At 42.8% G+C, this 17,717-nt stretch overlaps 1 protein-coding gene across 1 annotated transcript in view; it reads left to right on the top strand.

Moving 5' to 3' along the window:
- The first annotated feature begins 8,057 nt into the window (after positions 1–8,057).
- Positions 8,058–17,717, top strand: part of TANGO6 (transport and golgi organization 6 homolog) — a 190,271-nt gene continuing 180,611 nt past the window's right edge. The window contains exon 1 of the mRNA XM_039222251.1: positions 8,058–8,154. Within this exon, the coding sequence (XP_039078182.1) occupies positions 8,058–8,154 (97 nt within the window). The remainder of the gene's footprint in view (positions 8,155–17,717) is intronic.

Below are 17,717 nucleotides of genomic sequence, written 5' to 3' on the forward strand. Positions count from 1 at the left end.
TAGCCCAGGAAAAGATCAAGATTTGAAGTATGGTTTTTACTGAATGTGTATTAATTTTGAGTGTGCAATTCAGTGATATTAAGTACATTCAAAATGTATAGCCACCATCTCTATTTCCAGAACCTTTTTATCATCCCAAACAAATTCTATAACCATAGGCAATAAGTAACTCCCCATTCTCCCCTCTCCCAGCTCCGTTACCTTCATTCTACTTTCTGTTTAATGAATTTGACTATCCTGGGTATTTCATACAAGTGATATCATGTAGCCTAATGTTTTCAAGGGTCGTCCATTTTGCAGCATGTATCAGCACTTCATTGCTTCTGATGGCTGAGCAATATTCCATCATGTGTATACACCGCATGTTACTTATCCATCCATCTTGGGTTGTTTCTACCTTGTGGCTGTTGTGAATGGTGCTGCAGTGAACACTTGCATACAAAAACTGTTTTCTGGTTATTCACCCAAGAGGAGCATTGCTGGGTGATAGGGTAATTGTATGTATAGTTTGGGAAACTCCAATATTAAACCTTGATCGGGCCCAGGAGTGAAAATTTAAGATCTGTAGAAGACTTTTTTTTAGAAATTGGGCAAATTTCAATAAGGATCTTGGAATAGATGGTATTCCTGAATAAACATTTTTTTTTTAAATGTTTATTTTTGAGAGAGAGAGAGTGTAAGTCGGGGAAGGACAGGGAGAGGGAGATACAGAATCTGAAGCAGGTGCCAGGCTCCGAGCTGTCAGCACAGAGCCTGACACGGGGCTTGAACTCACAGACTATGAGATCATGAGTGGTTTAAGTCGGATGCTTAACCCACTAAGCCATCCAGGTGTCCCATAAACAGTTTTTTTTTTTTTTAATTTTAAGTTTATTTTGAGAGAGTTTATTTTGAGTGGAGGAGGGGCAGAGAGAGAGAGAGAGAGAAAGACTTGCAAACAGGGTCTGCACTGTCAGCACAGAGCCTAAGGAGAGGCTTGAACTCATGAATCATGAGATTATTATCTGAGCCAAAATCAAGATTCGGACTCTTAGCTGACTGATCCATACAGGCACGCCTAAACATTAGTTTTCTTGGGGACATAGTTCACTAAGAGAATCTTATTAGGAGATAAATGATGAAGAATTTAGGGATAAAGTGTTATATCTGGAAATTAAGAATAATTCAACAAAAAAGTGTGAAGAGTGGTAGCACAAAGGCAAATGTGACAAACTTCACAATGGCTAAATCTAGGTGAAGGGCATGTAAGTGTTCATGCACTATTTTGATTTTTCTTCAAGTCTGAAGCATTTCAAAATTAAAAGTTGGAAAGAAATAAGGAGGCTGGAAATAAACCCTCATATATGGTCAAATGATACTCTACAGGGGTGCTAAGACCATTCAGTGGGAAAAAGGTTTTTTTGGGGTGATTTGATAGATATGATTATATCTACCTAATTTTAGTATTGGGGAGCTTGGGTGGCTCAGTTGTTTCAGTGTGAGACTCTTGCTTTCAGCTTGGGATATGATCCTCTGGTTTGTGGGTTTGAGCCTCACGTTTGGCTCTGTGCTGACCTCTCAGAGCCTGGAGCCTGCTTCAAATTCTGTGTCTCCATCTCATGGTGGGGGGGCGGGGAAGGGGGAGTCTGCTTGGGATTCTCTCTCCCTGTCTCTGCCTCTCCCCCACTTGCCTGCCTGCGCTCATGCTCTCTCGAAAATAAACGTTATGTATTTTTTGTTATAGTTAACACGTTACATTCGTTTTAGGTGTTACAACTTGATGGTTTGACAAGTTTCTGCAGTTATGCTATGTTCACTGCAAGTGCAGCTGCCGTCTGCCCTGCTCCATCACTATTACAATATCACTGACTATTTTCCTTCTGCTCTGCCAAAAGGACAGTGTTTTCAACAAAAGGTGCTGGGAAAATTGGGTGTCCATATGCAAAAGAATGAAATTAGTCATACTGTTATACCATATACAAAAAGTAAATGCAATATGAACCAAAGACTTTTAAAAACGTAAGGGCTACCACTATAAAACTCAGAAGAAAAGTGGGAGAAAAACATGACCCCAGATTTGGCATTACGTTGTATCTATTTGGCCACAATAAAAAAGGTCAGGGGAAAAAAATACAATGAGGACAAACAAAGATAAAATGTTTCTATAGAAAATGAAGTTGTTTACAAAGTACCTACCACCTGCAAGGGGCTAGAACCAGTCAGGTAACGTGACTTCTGAGAAGGGCTACAGAGAAGCTGTTTGCATGGAGCCTGGAGAACAGCGCCTCGGTATCCTTCTTGCTTGTTCCGCCAGGACCCACAAGGCAGCATATGGAGGAGACACAGAGACCCTGGAGCCGTGAGACCTGAATTCCAACCCTGATTCTGTCCTTTGCATCTGTGAGCTTAGGCAGGTCACTTCACTTTCTCCACCTCGATTTCCTTCTCTCCAAAAGGAGAAATGGACCTACTTCCTAGGGTGGCTGTGAACACTTGCTGTGTATTTAGAAGAGCGCCTGGCACATGGGAGTGCTCTGTTATACATGAGTGCTAGTTTTTATTAGTGACTAAGGAGCACAAGGGAGTTTGGGTAGAGAATCACTTCAGCGAACGCTGTGTGTTTGGAGAGAAAAGGCCGAGCATTCTGTTTTGGACTGGATTTAGTGGGTCAGATAGAACAAATGAAGTGTTGTGAGCAGAAGTACGTGGTGGAAAGTGGTGTTCTGTGAAGAGATATCTGTTTGTGGGGATGATGAGCTGGCCTGGGGAGGGTACCCAAGACAGTAAAAAGACGCTGACATTTAAAATAAGAATGAAGGATCCAGAACAAACACCATGAGGAGGTTTTTTCTGGACTCCCCCTAAAAGCAGAGCCTCTTCAACGAATTTGGCAGTCATAAAGCATCTCCCAAGGAGTTTCATAAGTAGGGAGGATGGACTCCTGCCACCAGAGATTAGAAATTGGCAACCCAGGATAAGAAGTCACCTAAACAGATATTGTCACAGAAAGCATATCTCCCATCTCATTTATCTTTTCTCAAAGTCATGTGTTTTCCCATAAGTGCCCTTTTCCCATTAAGATGGAATATAAACCCCAAACTCTAACCACTTCTTGTGTCACATTTTTCTATGAACTCCCTTGGATGTAAATAAAAATCTGTCTTTTCTTTTGCTCATCTTTTGTCTCTTTAATTCACAGGCCTTCCCATTCAGAACCTCAGAGGATAGAGAAAAGTTCTTCCTCTCTGATAAATATATGGTTGATGCTAAAGAGAATGGTAATAAAGAGAGAAATTTTTCCTTTAAAATAAATGAAGGGGGGCAGTGACTGGGTGGCGTAGTCAGTTAAGCATCCGACTTCAGCTCAGGTCATAATCTCTTGGTTCTTGAGTTCGAGCCCCGGATCAGGCTCTGTGCTGTCAGCTCAGAGCCTGGCTTCTGCTTCAAATTCAGTGTCTTCCTCTCTCTCTCTCTGTCCCTCCCCTGCTCATGCTCTTCTCTCTCTCTCTCTCTCTCTCAAAAATAAACAAACATTAAAAAATATTAAATAATAAAATAAAATAAGGGGACTTTTGGCTCTGTGTGGACAGCTCAGAGCGCGGAGCCTGCTTTAGATAATTTATTTCAGAGAGAGCGAGAGAGAGAGCAAGAGCGCGTGAGCGTGAGCAGGGGAGGGTCAGAGAGAGAGGGAGACACAGAATCTGAAACAGGCCCCCGGCTCTGAGCTAGCTGTCAGCACAGAGCCTGATGTGGGGTTTGAACCCACGAACTGCAAGATCGTAACCTGAGCTGAAGCTGGACACTTAACTGACTCAGGTGCCCCTAAAATTTTTTTTAAATAAATGAAGGGTCACCCAGGTGTCTCAGTTGGTGAAGATCTAGATCCCAGCTTGGGCCGTGATCTCACAGTTAGTGTGTTCGAGCCCTGCATGGGGCTCTGTGCTGACAGTGCAGAGCCTGCTTGAGATTCTCTCTCTATGCCCCTCCCCCCTCCCTCTCTCAAAAGAAATAAATTAAAAAAATTTGAAATAAATTAAAAAAATTTAAAATAAATGAAAATTGGGGTGCCTGGCTGGCTCAGTCAGTGGACCATAAGACGATGTCGGCATTGTAAATTTGAGCCCCATGTTGGGTGTAGAGATTACTTTAAAATCTTTAAAAAACAAAAGCCCTAAAAATAAAATCACTTAACAAATAAATGAAAATTAAACGAGCTTCAGGGGCCCCTTCATTGTGGAGTGAGTGGTGAGGATTATCACAGTAAGGTTTCGACAAGAGTAGGGTAAGAATTTAAGGGTCATTTATGGAAAATGGCGTGCGGCCACTCCAGTTGTCACATGTGGTGCTAGGAGAGAAGTACCCATAGAACCTTAATTTGCTGGGGTCTTTACTGGGAATTCTGTTTCTGTAAAACACCGGTTGATAACTATTGACTGCTGTTAAGCCTCGTTAGTTCTCTAGGTTGAGGCAAGCAGCCCCAGCAGGCTGGGGTAAGCTGTTAGGCTGCTGTCCTCCAAGTCCCTGATAATGGGCTCCTTGTTGGCTGACTTGAAATCAGTGGAATATGTTTCTCATGAATACAGACTGTGTGTGTCTTGAACATCCCCGGATAGTTCATTGCAGAGAAGCAGCAGCCCCTCCGATGTAGCTCTTGTAGAATATTGGTTGTGATGGAGATCTAATAGCATTATTGTGGGGGCTCTCCCAGCTCTTATGTGTTTTAACAAAGCTGCCCAGAGCAAACAGAGGGACTTCCAGAATTCAATTTCTATAAACTAAAATCCTGTAAGTATAAATACCGGATTCTAAGGAAGTAGGGTAATTAAAAGCCAATTTGAGTGATTTTGTGGGGCAGAAGAAGCTTGAGAATGCTTCCTTTTTTTTTCAGATGCAGAGTCTATTTATTACCTTATAGGCCCTAGGCACTCCTCCAACATCCTATCATATATATTAAGATGCACCAAATATTCTGTGTGGGATATATTTTTTGCTGGAGAAAATTTATAGGATCTTTGTGACACTGCTTTTGAAATTATACGTGTGTGGGGCACCTGGGTGGCTCAGTCCATTGAGTGGCCAACTTCAGCTCAGGTTGTGATCTCGTCACTCCTGAGTCCAAGCCCCTTATGGGGCTCTCTGCTGTCAGAGAGCCTGCTATCCATCCTCTGTCCCTCCCTCTCTCTGTACCTCGTGTGCTCACACTTGCTCTCTCTCTCAAAAACAACAACAACAAACATTAAAAAAAGAAAGATGGAGGGGTGCCTGGGTGGCTTAGTCGGTTAAGTGTCCGACTTTCACTTAGGTCATGATCTCGCGGTTCGTGGGTTCGAGCCCCGTGTCGGGCTCTGTGCTGACTGCCAGCTCAGAGCCTGGAGCCTGTTTCAGTCTGTGACTCCCTCTCTCTCTGACTCTCCCCTGCTCACGCTGTCTCTCTCTCTCTCTCTCTCCTAGAAATAAATAAAACATTAAAAAAAAAAAAAAGAAAGATGGAACATGCCATTTTGTAGTAACTTTTAGAGTCCAAATGATAAAATCTTATGACAAAATCTGGTTTCAGGATAAAGGATCATTAGCCCTGGGACCCCTCTTACCGTCTTTTGTAAATCCCACACCAGGACAGCCCTTAGACTTCCCTCGTAGGGCCTGCATCCTGGGTCCCATGCTTTACAGTCCTCCTCCATGATCTGCGTCTTCATGGACAAGAAATGTGCCAGTCCTGGGGGAGTTGCCCACCCCAAATCCTCCCTCCCAGCCCTCACCAAGTCCTGGGACTCTGGACTTCCCTGTCCAATCATCCCTGAGTTTGCTTCCAGTGCTACATGGGCCTCTTCACTTGGTGTTCCCTCTGGAAACTGCACCCTGTTTGCGTACTCCTAACCCTAAGAGGGTGCCAAGGGGCAGTTTCTTAGAGGTGTGTGCACATCCAGGCCGGGGTATCCACATGTGTGAATGCAGGATGGAGACACTAGTGAGAAGAAAAAGGGGTCAGGTCAGAGGTGGGAGGCTGGCTTCTGCCATATTGCTGCATCCAATATGGGACTCTGAGGCCAACTTTGAGAATTCTCAATTCAAACCTTGTAAAATTATCAAAGTACAAGAATAAAAGATATTTTATTTAGGGGCGCCTGGGTAGCTTAGTCAGTTGGGCGTCCGACTTTCACTTAGGTCATGATCTTGCGGATCGTGGGTTCGGGCCCCATGTCGGGCTCTGTGCTGACTGCCAGCTCAGAGCCTGGAGCCTATTTTGGAGTCTGTATCTCCCTCTCTCTCTGACCCTCCTGTGCTCACGCTGTCTCTCTCTCTCCTAGAAATAAATAAAAATATTTTAAAAAAGATATTTTATTTAACAGTCTGTTCATTTGATTTATACTTTGAAATATTTAAGCATATGATGTGAAGACTTCCATTTGTATTTCTACCTCAGTGACCACAAATCTTAGGGCTGGGCAATTCCGACACAAAGCTTTATGCCAACTTCACAAAATATTTAATATCTTGAAATGATCTTAGATTTTTTGTTTTGTTTTTGGGCTTTTTTTTGTTTTTATCCAGTCACCTGCACAGTGAAACTTTTTATTTCCCAAAATGAACATGGATACACACAATAACTGAAGAAAAACTGTCTACTGACAAAGCCTGGGGTGGGATATAGAACATAATGAAGAGAGTGTTGTGGTAATTTCGTAGGTCATTTATTTACCCTTCAAAAAAGTTTTTCCAGTTTGAAGATATTTTGGTAGGATTTTATTTGAGAAAGAGATGGAGAGTAAGACACAGGTACAATTTTTTAAGTATCCCCTCTGTGGGAGACTTTGCTAAATATATAAGAACAGTATCACTTAAACTCCCTAAGATAACCTTGTCCAAATGGCTCTGTTATGTATTCACTTTAGAGAGTAGGAAGTTGTTGATAGATTGGGCTGGAGCCTAAAGTCCTGGGAGTGACCAGGAGGGTTCTGAGAAAGGAGTTAAGTGACCAGCTTCTTTCTCCAGGGGCAGGGGCTTCGGCGGAGCTTGCAGTGGAGCATCACTTCCCAAGACTTCAAGCAGCTAAATGCTGAAGGGCAGTCTTCAGTCCTGAACTTAGGTTAACTCGGGGGATCTCAAGAAGCAGCAAGACAGCCTGTTTGGGAGAACTTTCAGAAAGTGGATGGTGGGGGTGGTTGTGACAATCATATGAGAGATTATCGACTTTTAATGAAGGGAGAGGCAGGCTAGCTGAAGTCTTGACCTCTGACCTCAGAAGTACTCTCCTAGATTTGTAGCATGACTTTCAGACAACATGACTTTAGAATGTCCCACCAGCATTCGTGTAGGTGAAAGCTTGTCCCTGATGGGCTGACTCTCAAATGAATTCTGTTTTACCTATTAACACAATGGGGTGAGGGGAGCGCACAATTTTAATACACCCAGTATTTTCCAAGAATATAAATACAGCAAAGAACGAAATTTTATTGGGACTGGTAATGATTACGTTTCAAAAATCATATCACCAATAACAATATTTGTGGTTATTCAAATGGATGTGTCTGTATTTAGCACTTACTTTTAATTTGTTTGAAAGTAAGCTCTTCACCCAATCTGGAGCTTGAACTCATGACCTTGCGTTCAAGAGTCGCAAGTTCTACTGGCTGAGCCCGTTAGGCGCCCGCAGCACTTGCTTATAAATATCACTCATAAAGAAATTCAGAAATATTCAGTTGAATGATGTTTTATGTATCCAAACTTCATTATACGTAGGCACAGCGTCTGTTTACTTCACTATGTCTTTGGTGCTCCGGTACCCAATTATTTTCTTAGTGAAATGGGTATCATTTCATGATAAACTACTGTACTCAATGGTTAATCACATTGAGTTTCTGAAATCGGGCGATGTAGATTGGTTGCGTTAACTGTTTTTTCTTCCGAAGGGCGTGAAAAGGGACTGAGAAAGCATTTGTAACAGCGCGTTCCGACCACGTCGGCCCGCCCCTTGCGGCGTGCCCACCCCTACCGCCTTCCGCCACGTTCAACATGGCGGCGACGCCAGTCCGCACGGGCGCTTGAGCTGGTCGGCGGTGGCGCGTTCCACTCCCGTCATGGCGGTCCCCCGACAGGTCGCAGGCAGCGGGGCTCCGGCAACGTGCGGTCTGGAGAGCATTCTGGAGGCGCTGCAGCTGCTGCTGAGCCCGGGAGGTGAGAGGACGGATCTCGGCGCCGGGCTCACTCGGGACTCTCAGGGCCACCAGTCTTCCCGGGCTGCCCTGCCTTCCGCAGCGTGCGCCTCTCAGGCCCTCCCTGGGACCCTCAGCTCTGAGGCTCCTGGGGGCTTTGGTCATTGTCCGTCCAGCCTCATTTTACTTGAGGAAACCGAAGCTCAAGGAGGGGATGGGCTTGGCTGAACACTGATGGTAACCGACGCCTCTTGAGCGCCAGCCTTGTTCCAGGCACTCACTATTAAGCGCTCTGGGTACGCGGTTCCATTCAGTCCTTACTGTCACCCTCTGAGGTAGGGACTGCGGTACCAGCAAGAGCTTCCGAGGCAGTAGCGCTCCGGACACGCTAAGTGAGGTCCCACCTCCTGAGGGCGCAGGTCTACTGTGGACGCTGGAGATTTGTACAGAATGGCAAGGCGTGCATAAGAGGGAGGCAGTGGCGTTTGGGATGGGTTTGGGGACAGTATTTAAGGATTTACAGCCTTTGGGAGGGATTTACAGTCACTTTTACAGTCTTCCGTGGTGAGTTGACAAGATCTTCCCAATTTAGAATCTGCAGGGACCTTGGCAGTGGTTTAGTCTGGCACTCTCCTTTCACACCTGGGGACACTTAAGGCTCTCTGAAGAGATAAAGTGACCTGGCAGAGATTATGTGGTCAAATTAGGGGCAAAACACAGAGCCGAGGTCTGCCGAGCTCCCTTCTCAAATCAAGACAAATTGTTAAGTGCGGAGCCTCTGATGTTATATGAAGTTTTTTTTTTTTTAATTTTTTAATGTTTTATTTATTTCTGAGAGAGAGAGAGAGAGATAGCGTGAGCAGGGGAGGTCAGAGACAGAGGAAGGCACAGAATCCGAAACAGGTTCCAGGTTCTGAACTGGCTGTCAGCACAGAGCCCGACGCGGGGCTCGAACCCACAAACCGTGAGATCATGACATGAGCCAAAGTCGGAAGCCTAACCTACTGAGCCACCCAGGTGCCCCTGTTATATGAAGTTTTGAGAAAGGACACTAGAACAGGGACTGTGTATATGAAGGGTGAGCAAAGTAAGGTCATGCAGGGCCATGAGGTGATGTTCCAAGTCTCAGATTTTAAGATACTTCCCCAAATGCAGAAACTCCCGCAAACATTATATCATACCTGGGAGAAGCGAGAAGTCCTAATAACAGTAATTGAGGGGCACCTGGGTGGCTCAATGGTTAAGCATCTGTCACGATCTCACTATTAGTGATCTTGAGCCCTGATTCTGGTGAGCCCTGCTTCTCTTCTCTTCTCTCTCTCTTTCTCTCTCTCTCTGCCCTTCATGGGATTTTCTCCCTCTGTCTTTCTCTGCCCCTCACTCACTTGGGCCCTCTCTCTCTCAAAAAAAAAAAAAAAAAGTAATAGTAATTCAGTACCTACCAAATATCAGGCCCAATAGTATGCTGTTTACATGTATTATTATTTATTTTTTAATGTTTATTTATTATTTTTGAGAGAGAGACAGAGCGAGCCAGGGAGGGGCAGAGAGAGGGAGACACAGAATCCAAAGCAAGCGCCAGGCTCTGAGCTGTCACACAGAGCCCGATGGGGGGCTCCAACACAGGAAATGTGAGATCATGACTGAGCCGAAGTTGATTGCTTTACTAACTGAGCCACCCTGGTGCCCCTACATGTATTATTTAATCCTCACAATTCCATGACATCGGTATTACTTGTATTCCATTTTACAGATGAAGGAACCAAGCCTCAAATAAAGGCAAGTTGCCCAATGTCAGTCTAGTAAAGTATAGAGGTATAGAGCTGGAATTTTTTTTTTTTAAGGTAGGCTCTATGCAAACATGGGGCTCGAACTCAAAACTGCAGGATCAAGAGTGGCATGCTCTACTGAGTTAGTCAGGTGCATTATAACCATGATTTAGAACAATTTATTTTATTTAAAAAATGTTTTGGAGGGGGTGGGGCAGGTGCCTGGGCGGCTCAGTCAGTTAAGCGTCCCATTTTTTTAAATGTTTTTATATATTTATTTTTGAGAGAGTGCAAGCAGGGGACAGGAGGTAGACAGAGGGGGACAGAGGATCTGAAGTGGGCTTCATGCTGACAGCAAGGAGCCTGATACTGCCTCAAACTCGTGAACCGTGAGATCATGATCGGAGCTGAAGTCAGTTGCTTCACCGACTGAGCCACCCAGGTTCCCGAATCATCCAGCTCAGGTGATGATCTCTGGGTTAGTTAGACCTGAGTTGGATAGTTAGATCTAGCCCTGCATCAGGCTCTGAGCTGACTGTACAGAGCCTGCTTGGGATTCTCTCTCTCCCTCTCTCTCCACCCCTCTCCCGCTTGCCTGTGCACACAGAGCACACATGTGTGCTAAACAAATACTAAATTTTTTTTAGTGTTAGAGAAGGAGCATGAGTGAGGAAGAGAGGCAAAGGAAAGAGGGAGGGAGAATCTGAAGCAGGATCTTCTCAGCAAGAGCCTGACGCGGGGCTTAATCCCACAACCCCGGGATCATGACCTGAACTAAAATCAAAGTCAGTCGCTCAAATGACTGAGCCACCCAGGCACCCATATTACTTTTCATTTAAAATTCTGGTATAGTTAACATACAGTGTTACACTTCTTTGGGTGTACAGTATAGTGATTCTACAGTTTCATGCAACACCTGGTGATCAGCACAAGTGCACTCCTTAATCCCCATCACCTGTTTTACCCAACTGACTTCTCTGGTAGCCATCAGTTTGTCCTCTATAGCTAAGAGGCTGTTTTTTGGTCTGTCTGTCTGTCTCTCTCTTTTTTTCTCTCTCGTTTTCCCCTTTGCTTGTGGGTTTTTTGTTTGTTTGTTTCTTAAATTCCACATGAGTGAAACCATACAGTATTTGTCTCTTTCTGATTGACTTATTTCGTATTATACTCTCTGGCTCCATCCACATTGTTGCAAATGGCAAGATTTCATTCTTTTTTATGGCTGCCAGCCATATTTATCCATCTTTATCCATTCATGTATTGATGGGCACTTAGGCTGCTTCCATAATTTGGCTATTGTAAGTAATGCTGCACCAAACATAGGGGTACATATATCCTTTTGAATTAGTGTTTTCGTTTTCTTTCAGTAAATATCCAGTAGTGTGACTACTGGATTGTAGGGTAGTTATTTTTTTTTTAATGTTTTTTTTTTTTTTAGTTTTGAGAGAGAGAGAGAGCTTGTGAGTAGTGGAGAGGCAGAGACGGAGGGAGAGAGAATCCCAAGCAGGCTCCACACTGTCAGCACAGAGCCCGATGTGGGGCTTGATCCCGTGAACTGTGAGATCATGACCTGAACCAAAACCAAGAGTCAGACACTTAACCAGCTGAGCCACCGAGGTGCCCCTAAGGTAGTTATATTTTTAATATTTGGAGAAACTTTCATACTGTTTTCCACAGTGGCTGCACAGTTTGCATTCCCACCAACAGCACACGAGGGTCCCTTTCCACATCCTCGACAACATTGTTGTTTCCTGTGTTTTTTATTTTAGCTATTCTGACAGGTGTGAAGTGATAACTCAGTATAGTTTTTTTTTAAGTTTATTTATTTATGAAGAGAGAGAGAGAGTGAGTCAGCAGAAGAAGGGCAGAGAGAGAGGGAGAGAGAGAATCCCAAGCATTCTGCACTGACAGCACAGAGCCTGATGCCGGGCTCCTTCTTACAAACTATGAGATCATGACCTGAGCCAAAGCCAAGAGGTGGATGCTTAACCTACCTAGCCACCCAAGTGCCCCTCAGTGTAGTTTTGATTTGCATTTTCTTGATGATGAGTGATGTTGAGCATCTTTTCATTTGTCTATTGGCCATGCGAATGTCTTTTTTATTTTTAAGCTTACTTATTATTTTTTTTAGTAATCTCTACACCCAACATGGGACTCAAACTCACTACCTTGAGAGCAAGAGATGCATGCTTATCCAACTGAGCCAGCCAGCCGCCCCTAATTTTCTCTTTTGGAGAAATGTCTGTTCATGTCTTCTGCCTTTATTTATTTATTTAAAGTTTATTGATTTTTGAGGGTGAGAAAAAGAGGAGGAGGGGCAGGGGGTGGTAGCAGAGGATCCAAAGCAGGTTCCAAGATGATAGCACAGGGCCTGATGTGGGGCTCAACCTCATGAACTGTGAGATCATCACCTGAGCTTAAGTTGGACACTTAATTGACTGATCCACCCAGGAGCCCCTTCTGCCCATCTTTGAATGGGGATTTTTTGTGTTTCGGTTGTTGAATTGTATAAGTTCTTTATATATTTTGGATTCTTTTTTCTTTTCTGTTTTTTTTTTTTTTGGTAGAGCCAGGATTAAAGTTCAGGTACCTTCTGCTATAGTGTGATAACTGTACTACTGTGCCCCAATGGAGGAGTAAATGGCAAAAGACAGTTTTAACTTGCTAATTGAGAGGCCACTTGTCTAGTAACTGCAACTCTCTAGAAATGACTGAGAACAAAGTTAAATAAGTAAAAAATCTGGCAGTAATCATCATAAAGCACAGGTACACAAATTGCATTTACAGAAGACCTTCTCTAGATCTTGATGAGTGTTGTGGTGGAATTACATACATGTGCTCATTTAATATACAGGGATTCAAGCATTCCTATTTGAAAAAAAAAATGAGTGCTGTGGTAAAATGATAGGATTTTACACATATAGTCTATTATATATTGTGTGCATTTGCCTGCTGTTTTATTATATCAGCTGCTGAGGGAATGAAAAAATACCTGTGCATCATGAGTATTCAGATATCCCAGATGTACTGAGGACTCAGGATGAAAGTACTGGTTAAAATGACATGGAGCTAAGTTAAACTTTTTTTGATCTTTTTTTTTCTTTGTTTATTTGATTTGGTGCACCTGGGTGGCTTAGTTGAGCATCTGACTTCAGTTCAGGTCATGATCTCATGGTTTGTGGGCTTGAGCCCCACATGAGGCTCTGTTTTGACAGCTCAGAGCCTGGAGCCTGCTTCAGATTCTGTGTTTCCCTCTCTCTCTCTCTGCTCTTCCCCTCTCTGTTCATGCTCTGTCTCTCAAAAATAGATAAATATTTAGAAAAGTAAATCTGTATTTGATTTATTTTGAGAGAGAAAGGGAGAGAGAATGTGAGTGGGAAAGAGCAGAGAGAGAAAGGGAGAGAGAGTCCCAAGCAGGCTCCACGCTGTCAGCACAGAGCCTGATATGAGGCTTGATCTCAAGAACCTTGAGATTATGACCTGAGCTAAAATCAAGAGTTGGACACTTAACCGACTAAGCCACCAAGGTGCCTGATCTGTCTTTACATTGACGCCTTTTGAGGTTATTTGCACTGGGAGTCATCAGTATATAGTAGTCTGTCCTCACTGTTCTTGGAGAAACAAAATTACATAAAAATTTGTGCTCTCAAGTGTCTTGTCTGTTTGGGGAGATGGTACTGTGCATGTGGATTAAGAGATATTTCACACAGTAGGATCACGCTGGTGGTGAAAGATAGTACAGAGAGCAACTGGCTAGAGGAGGAGTCACCCTTGAGTGGAGCCGTGAAAGGCTACAGGGGGAAGAGGAATTCCGTGCAGATGGGAATTATATAGAAGGGAAGGAAGATGCCAGTAGTCTTTCACTTGTGAGGCATGAAATGTTCTACTGCATTAAGCATGAACTCTTCCTCTGCCTTCCATTTCCATTCTCTCTTTTTTAAAAAAATTTTTTTAACGTTTTATTTATTTCTGAGAGAGAGAGAGAGACAGTGTGAGCAGGGCAGGATCAGAGAGAGAGGGAGACACAGAATCCAAAGCAGGCTGCAGGCTCTGAGTTGTCAGCACAGAGCCCTACTCAGGTCTCGAATCCACGAACCGCGAGATCATGACCTGAGCCAAAGTCGGTTGCTTAACTGACTGAGCCACCCAGACGCCCCTCATTTCCATTCTCAGTCATGGGGCAAATAATCATTTCTCCATCTCTGTTGTTAAGAAATATGCTAAGCAGGGGGTGCCTGGGTGGCTTAGTCAGTTAAGCATCCGGCTTTCGCTTAGGTCATGATCTCGTGGTTCGTGGGTTCGAGCCCCGCGTCGGGCTCTGTGCTGACTGCCACCTCAGAGCCTGGAGCCTATTTCAGAGTCTGTGTCTCCCTCTCTCTCTGACCCTCCCCTGCTCATGCTGTCTCTCTCTGTCTCCTAGAAATAAATAAAAATTATAAAAAAAAAAAAAGAAATATGCTAAGCAGAATTTGAAAGGGATTTGTCAATTTTAGTGAAGTTTTGTCTGTAAGAAATGGAGGCCACTTCAGCAATAGTTTTCCTAACAAATATCTTTCGATGTTAAATATAGACTGAATTCCGTCATTAAATTTGGATACATTGTGGAGAAGGAGCTGGAAAATCTGATAATCTGTAGATAATGAAGCTGTACCATACTTAATCTTGTATGCCATATTGCTTTGCACTTTGAGCATAATAAAAAGTACCACACAAACTGTGAAGTCTGTTTTTAAATGTCACAAAGCATAGGCATTTAAATTGGTGATTGGGAAGAATAAATAATGCTGTCCTTAAGGGCGGCATTTCCTGAAGTGTGATAGCGATGGTTTTGGGTGGTACGTACAGTAACGTGTTGAGGCTGCACAGTGAAGTAGAGTGATCGAGACTTAACTTATCAGGAAGAGTGGCATTGCTTTGCAGTTTTGCAAATCTCCTTAATGTCTGGCTTACTAGAAGACAGCTGGATTTTCGTATTTGCCTCTCTGCTCAATCTGTCATGATAAGTTGTTTTGATTGAAACAAATGAAGAAAATCTAGACTCACAGAGATGTAGTTGGAAAAGGAAGGACTCAATAGCTTTTTCAGATAATTATATTTTTTCATACTGTACTAAAACTGAACAAGAGGTGATTTCTTAGAGGTTAGTTGAGATATGGAATCTGAATTGAATGAACTTTTCAAAATGTTTATTTATTAATTTTGAGAGAGAGAGAAATAGAGCACACACACGTCTGGTGGGGAGGGGCAGAGGGAGAGAATCCCGAGGAGGTTCCACGTTATCAGCACGGAGCTCTACACAGGGCTTGATTCTACAAACCGTGAGTCATGACCTGAGCCAAAGTCAAGAGTCGGATGCTTAACTGAGCCAGATGCTTAACTGACTAAGCCACCCAGGCATCCCTAAACTGAATGAATTTTTCACACTTGGTACACTCATGAGAGAATGAGACTGTAAGAGGCAAATAGTGGCTTAGTATTAAATATGAAAATAGTTTTGAACTTGCAGAGTCCCTGAAAATCTGAAACCCCTGAAAACTTCAGTCCCTGTACCCTTTGTCTTGAATACAACTGCTTTAGGGGATGCTTTTATTTTCAAGTAGATTTTGTTTTTCATCAGCAGAGGGCAGAGAAGACTACTTTATTAAGGGGCTCTTAAAAAACAGCTTGTAGCTTTTGTTTGAAATCACTTTCTTTGTGTCCCATGTTTGGGTTCAAAGATCTTATAAAGTTGCAAGAAGTCACTAAGAGGTTGTTTAGTGATATTAAAGATTAGTGGTGACAAACTAGGAAAGCACTCATTTCTTTTTAGGTATATATTAGCTAAAGGAACCAGATATTCATGTTAGTGGGTCAGAACGCTTGCCCTGGACAATCTTAGAGAAAAATTCTTATTCTTCTGATTCTTGTTATTCTTAATGAGTAGTGTGATGTTCCTTTTTCTTTTCATAGAAGTCGTTAATATTCTGTATGGTAAAGTTTTTTAAAATTTAGGAAACTAGGGCGCCTGGGTGTCTCAGTCGGTTAAGTGTTCGACTTTGGCTCAGGTTATGATCTCATGGTTTGTGAATTCAAGCCTCATGTCGGGCTCTATGCTGACAGCTCAGAGCCTGGAATCTGCTTCGGATTCTCTGTCTCCGTCTCTCTCTCTCTGCCCCTCACCTGCTTGTGCTCTGTCTCTCTCTCTCAAAAGTAAATAAACATTAAAAAAATTTTTTTAAAGAAAAAATACAGGGAACCTAAAAGAAGAACATTAGGATGAACTTAATCTCCACTATATGGAGATTGCATTTTGGGAAATAGTATTTTCTTTTTAACAAAAATGGTCTCATAGGGTACATACTGTTCTATGACTATTATTTTTTATTAAAAATTTTTTAATGTTTATTTTTGAGAGACATAGCATGAGCTGGGAGGAGCAGAGAGAGAGGGAGACACAGAACCTGAAGCAGGCTTTAGGCTCTGATCTGTCAGCACAGAGCCTGACGCGGGGCTTGAACCCACGAACTGTGAGATCATGACCTGAGCCGAAGTCAGACGCTCAACCAACGGAGCCACCCAGTCCCCCCACTTCTTTCTGATATTCTAATTAAAATGAAATATGATGGAGTTTAATTTTTTTAACATTTCATTATGCTAATTTTATTTATTTTTCTTTCTTTTTTTTAGAGAGAGAGAGCATGAGATGGGGGAGGACAGAGGGAGAGAGAGAGACAGTCTAAAGCCGGCTTCATGCTCAGTGTGGAGCCAGACATGGGGCTTAATCTCCTAACAACGAGATCATGGCCTGAGCTGAAATCAAGAGTCAGATGCTTAGCTGACTGAGCCACCCAGGTGCCCTGAAAATTTTCAAGCTTATAGAAAAGCAGGAGGAATTTTACAGTGAAAACCTCTTTACCATGACCTAGATTCTTCCTTGATCACATATTTGTCCACCTAGCCATTCTTCTATATTTTCTATTTTATTTATTTTTTTTTTAATTTTTTTTTTTAAAAATTTTTAATGTTTTATTTATTTCTAGGAGAGAGAGAGAGACAGCGTGAACAGGGGAGGGTCAGAGAGAGAGGGAGTCACAGACTGAAACAGGCTCCAGGCTCTGAGCTGGCAGTCAGCACAGAGCCCGACGCGGGGCTCGAACCCACGAACCGCGAGATCATGACCTAAGCGAAAGTCGGACGCTCAACCGACTAAGCCACTCAGGCGCCCCTATATTTTCTATTTTAATATTTGTATTTCCTTTATCTGAAAATATTGGTTCCAGGGAAATTAATGTAATTATTCACTTATATATATATACACGCATATATAAATATATTCTCACACATTCACACACACACACATGCATATAATATTTTTAAATAACAAATCCTACATTACCACCATGAACAAACCTACTGGCCCTAGAGTATTTTTATTTCTTTATTGTCTTCAGGATATATAAACGTTCTTTTTTTTTTTTTTAAGATTTTATTTTTGGATGCAATCTCTACATACAACGTGGGGCCCAAACTCATAACTCATAACCCTGAGGTCGAGAGTCACATGCTCTACTGACTGAGCTAGCCAGGTGTCCCTACAGTTCTATATTTCAAGTCACTTGAAATGATTCTCTGCATTTATGCTGCTAACTTAGTATAGAACAGGAGTTTGCATACGTTTTCTGTAAAGGAGCAGACAGTAAATATTTTGGTCTTTGTCTCTGTTACAGATACTCAACTCTGCTGCTGTACCTTGAAAGCAAGATAACATGTAAATAGACATGACTGTTTTCCAGTAAAACTTTATTTATGAAATAAGTAGTGGGCCAGATTTGACCTGGAG

The sequence above is a fragment of the Hyaena hyaena genome, unplaced genomic scaffold (assembly GCF_003009895.1).
Source record: "Hyaena hyaena isolate Hyena2069 unplaced genomic scaffold, ASM300989v1 scaffold_18, whole genome shotgun sequence".
NCBI classification, from domain to species: Eukaryota; Metazoa; Chordata; class Mammalia; order Carnivora; family Hyaenidae; genus Hyaena; species Hyaena hyaena.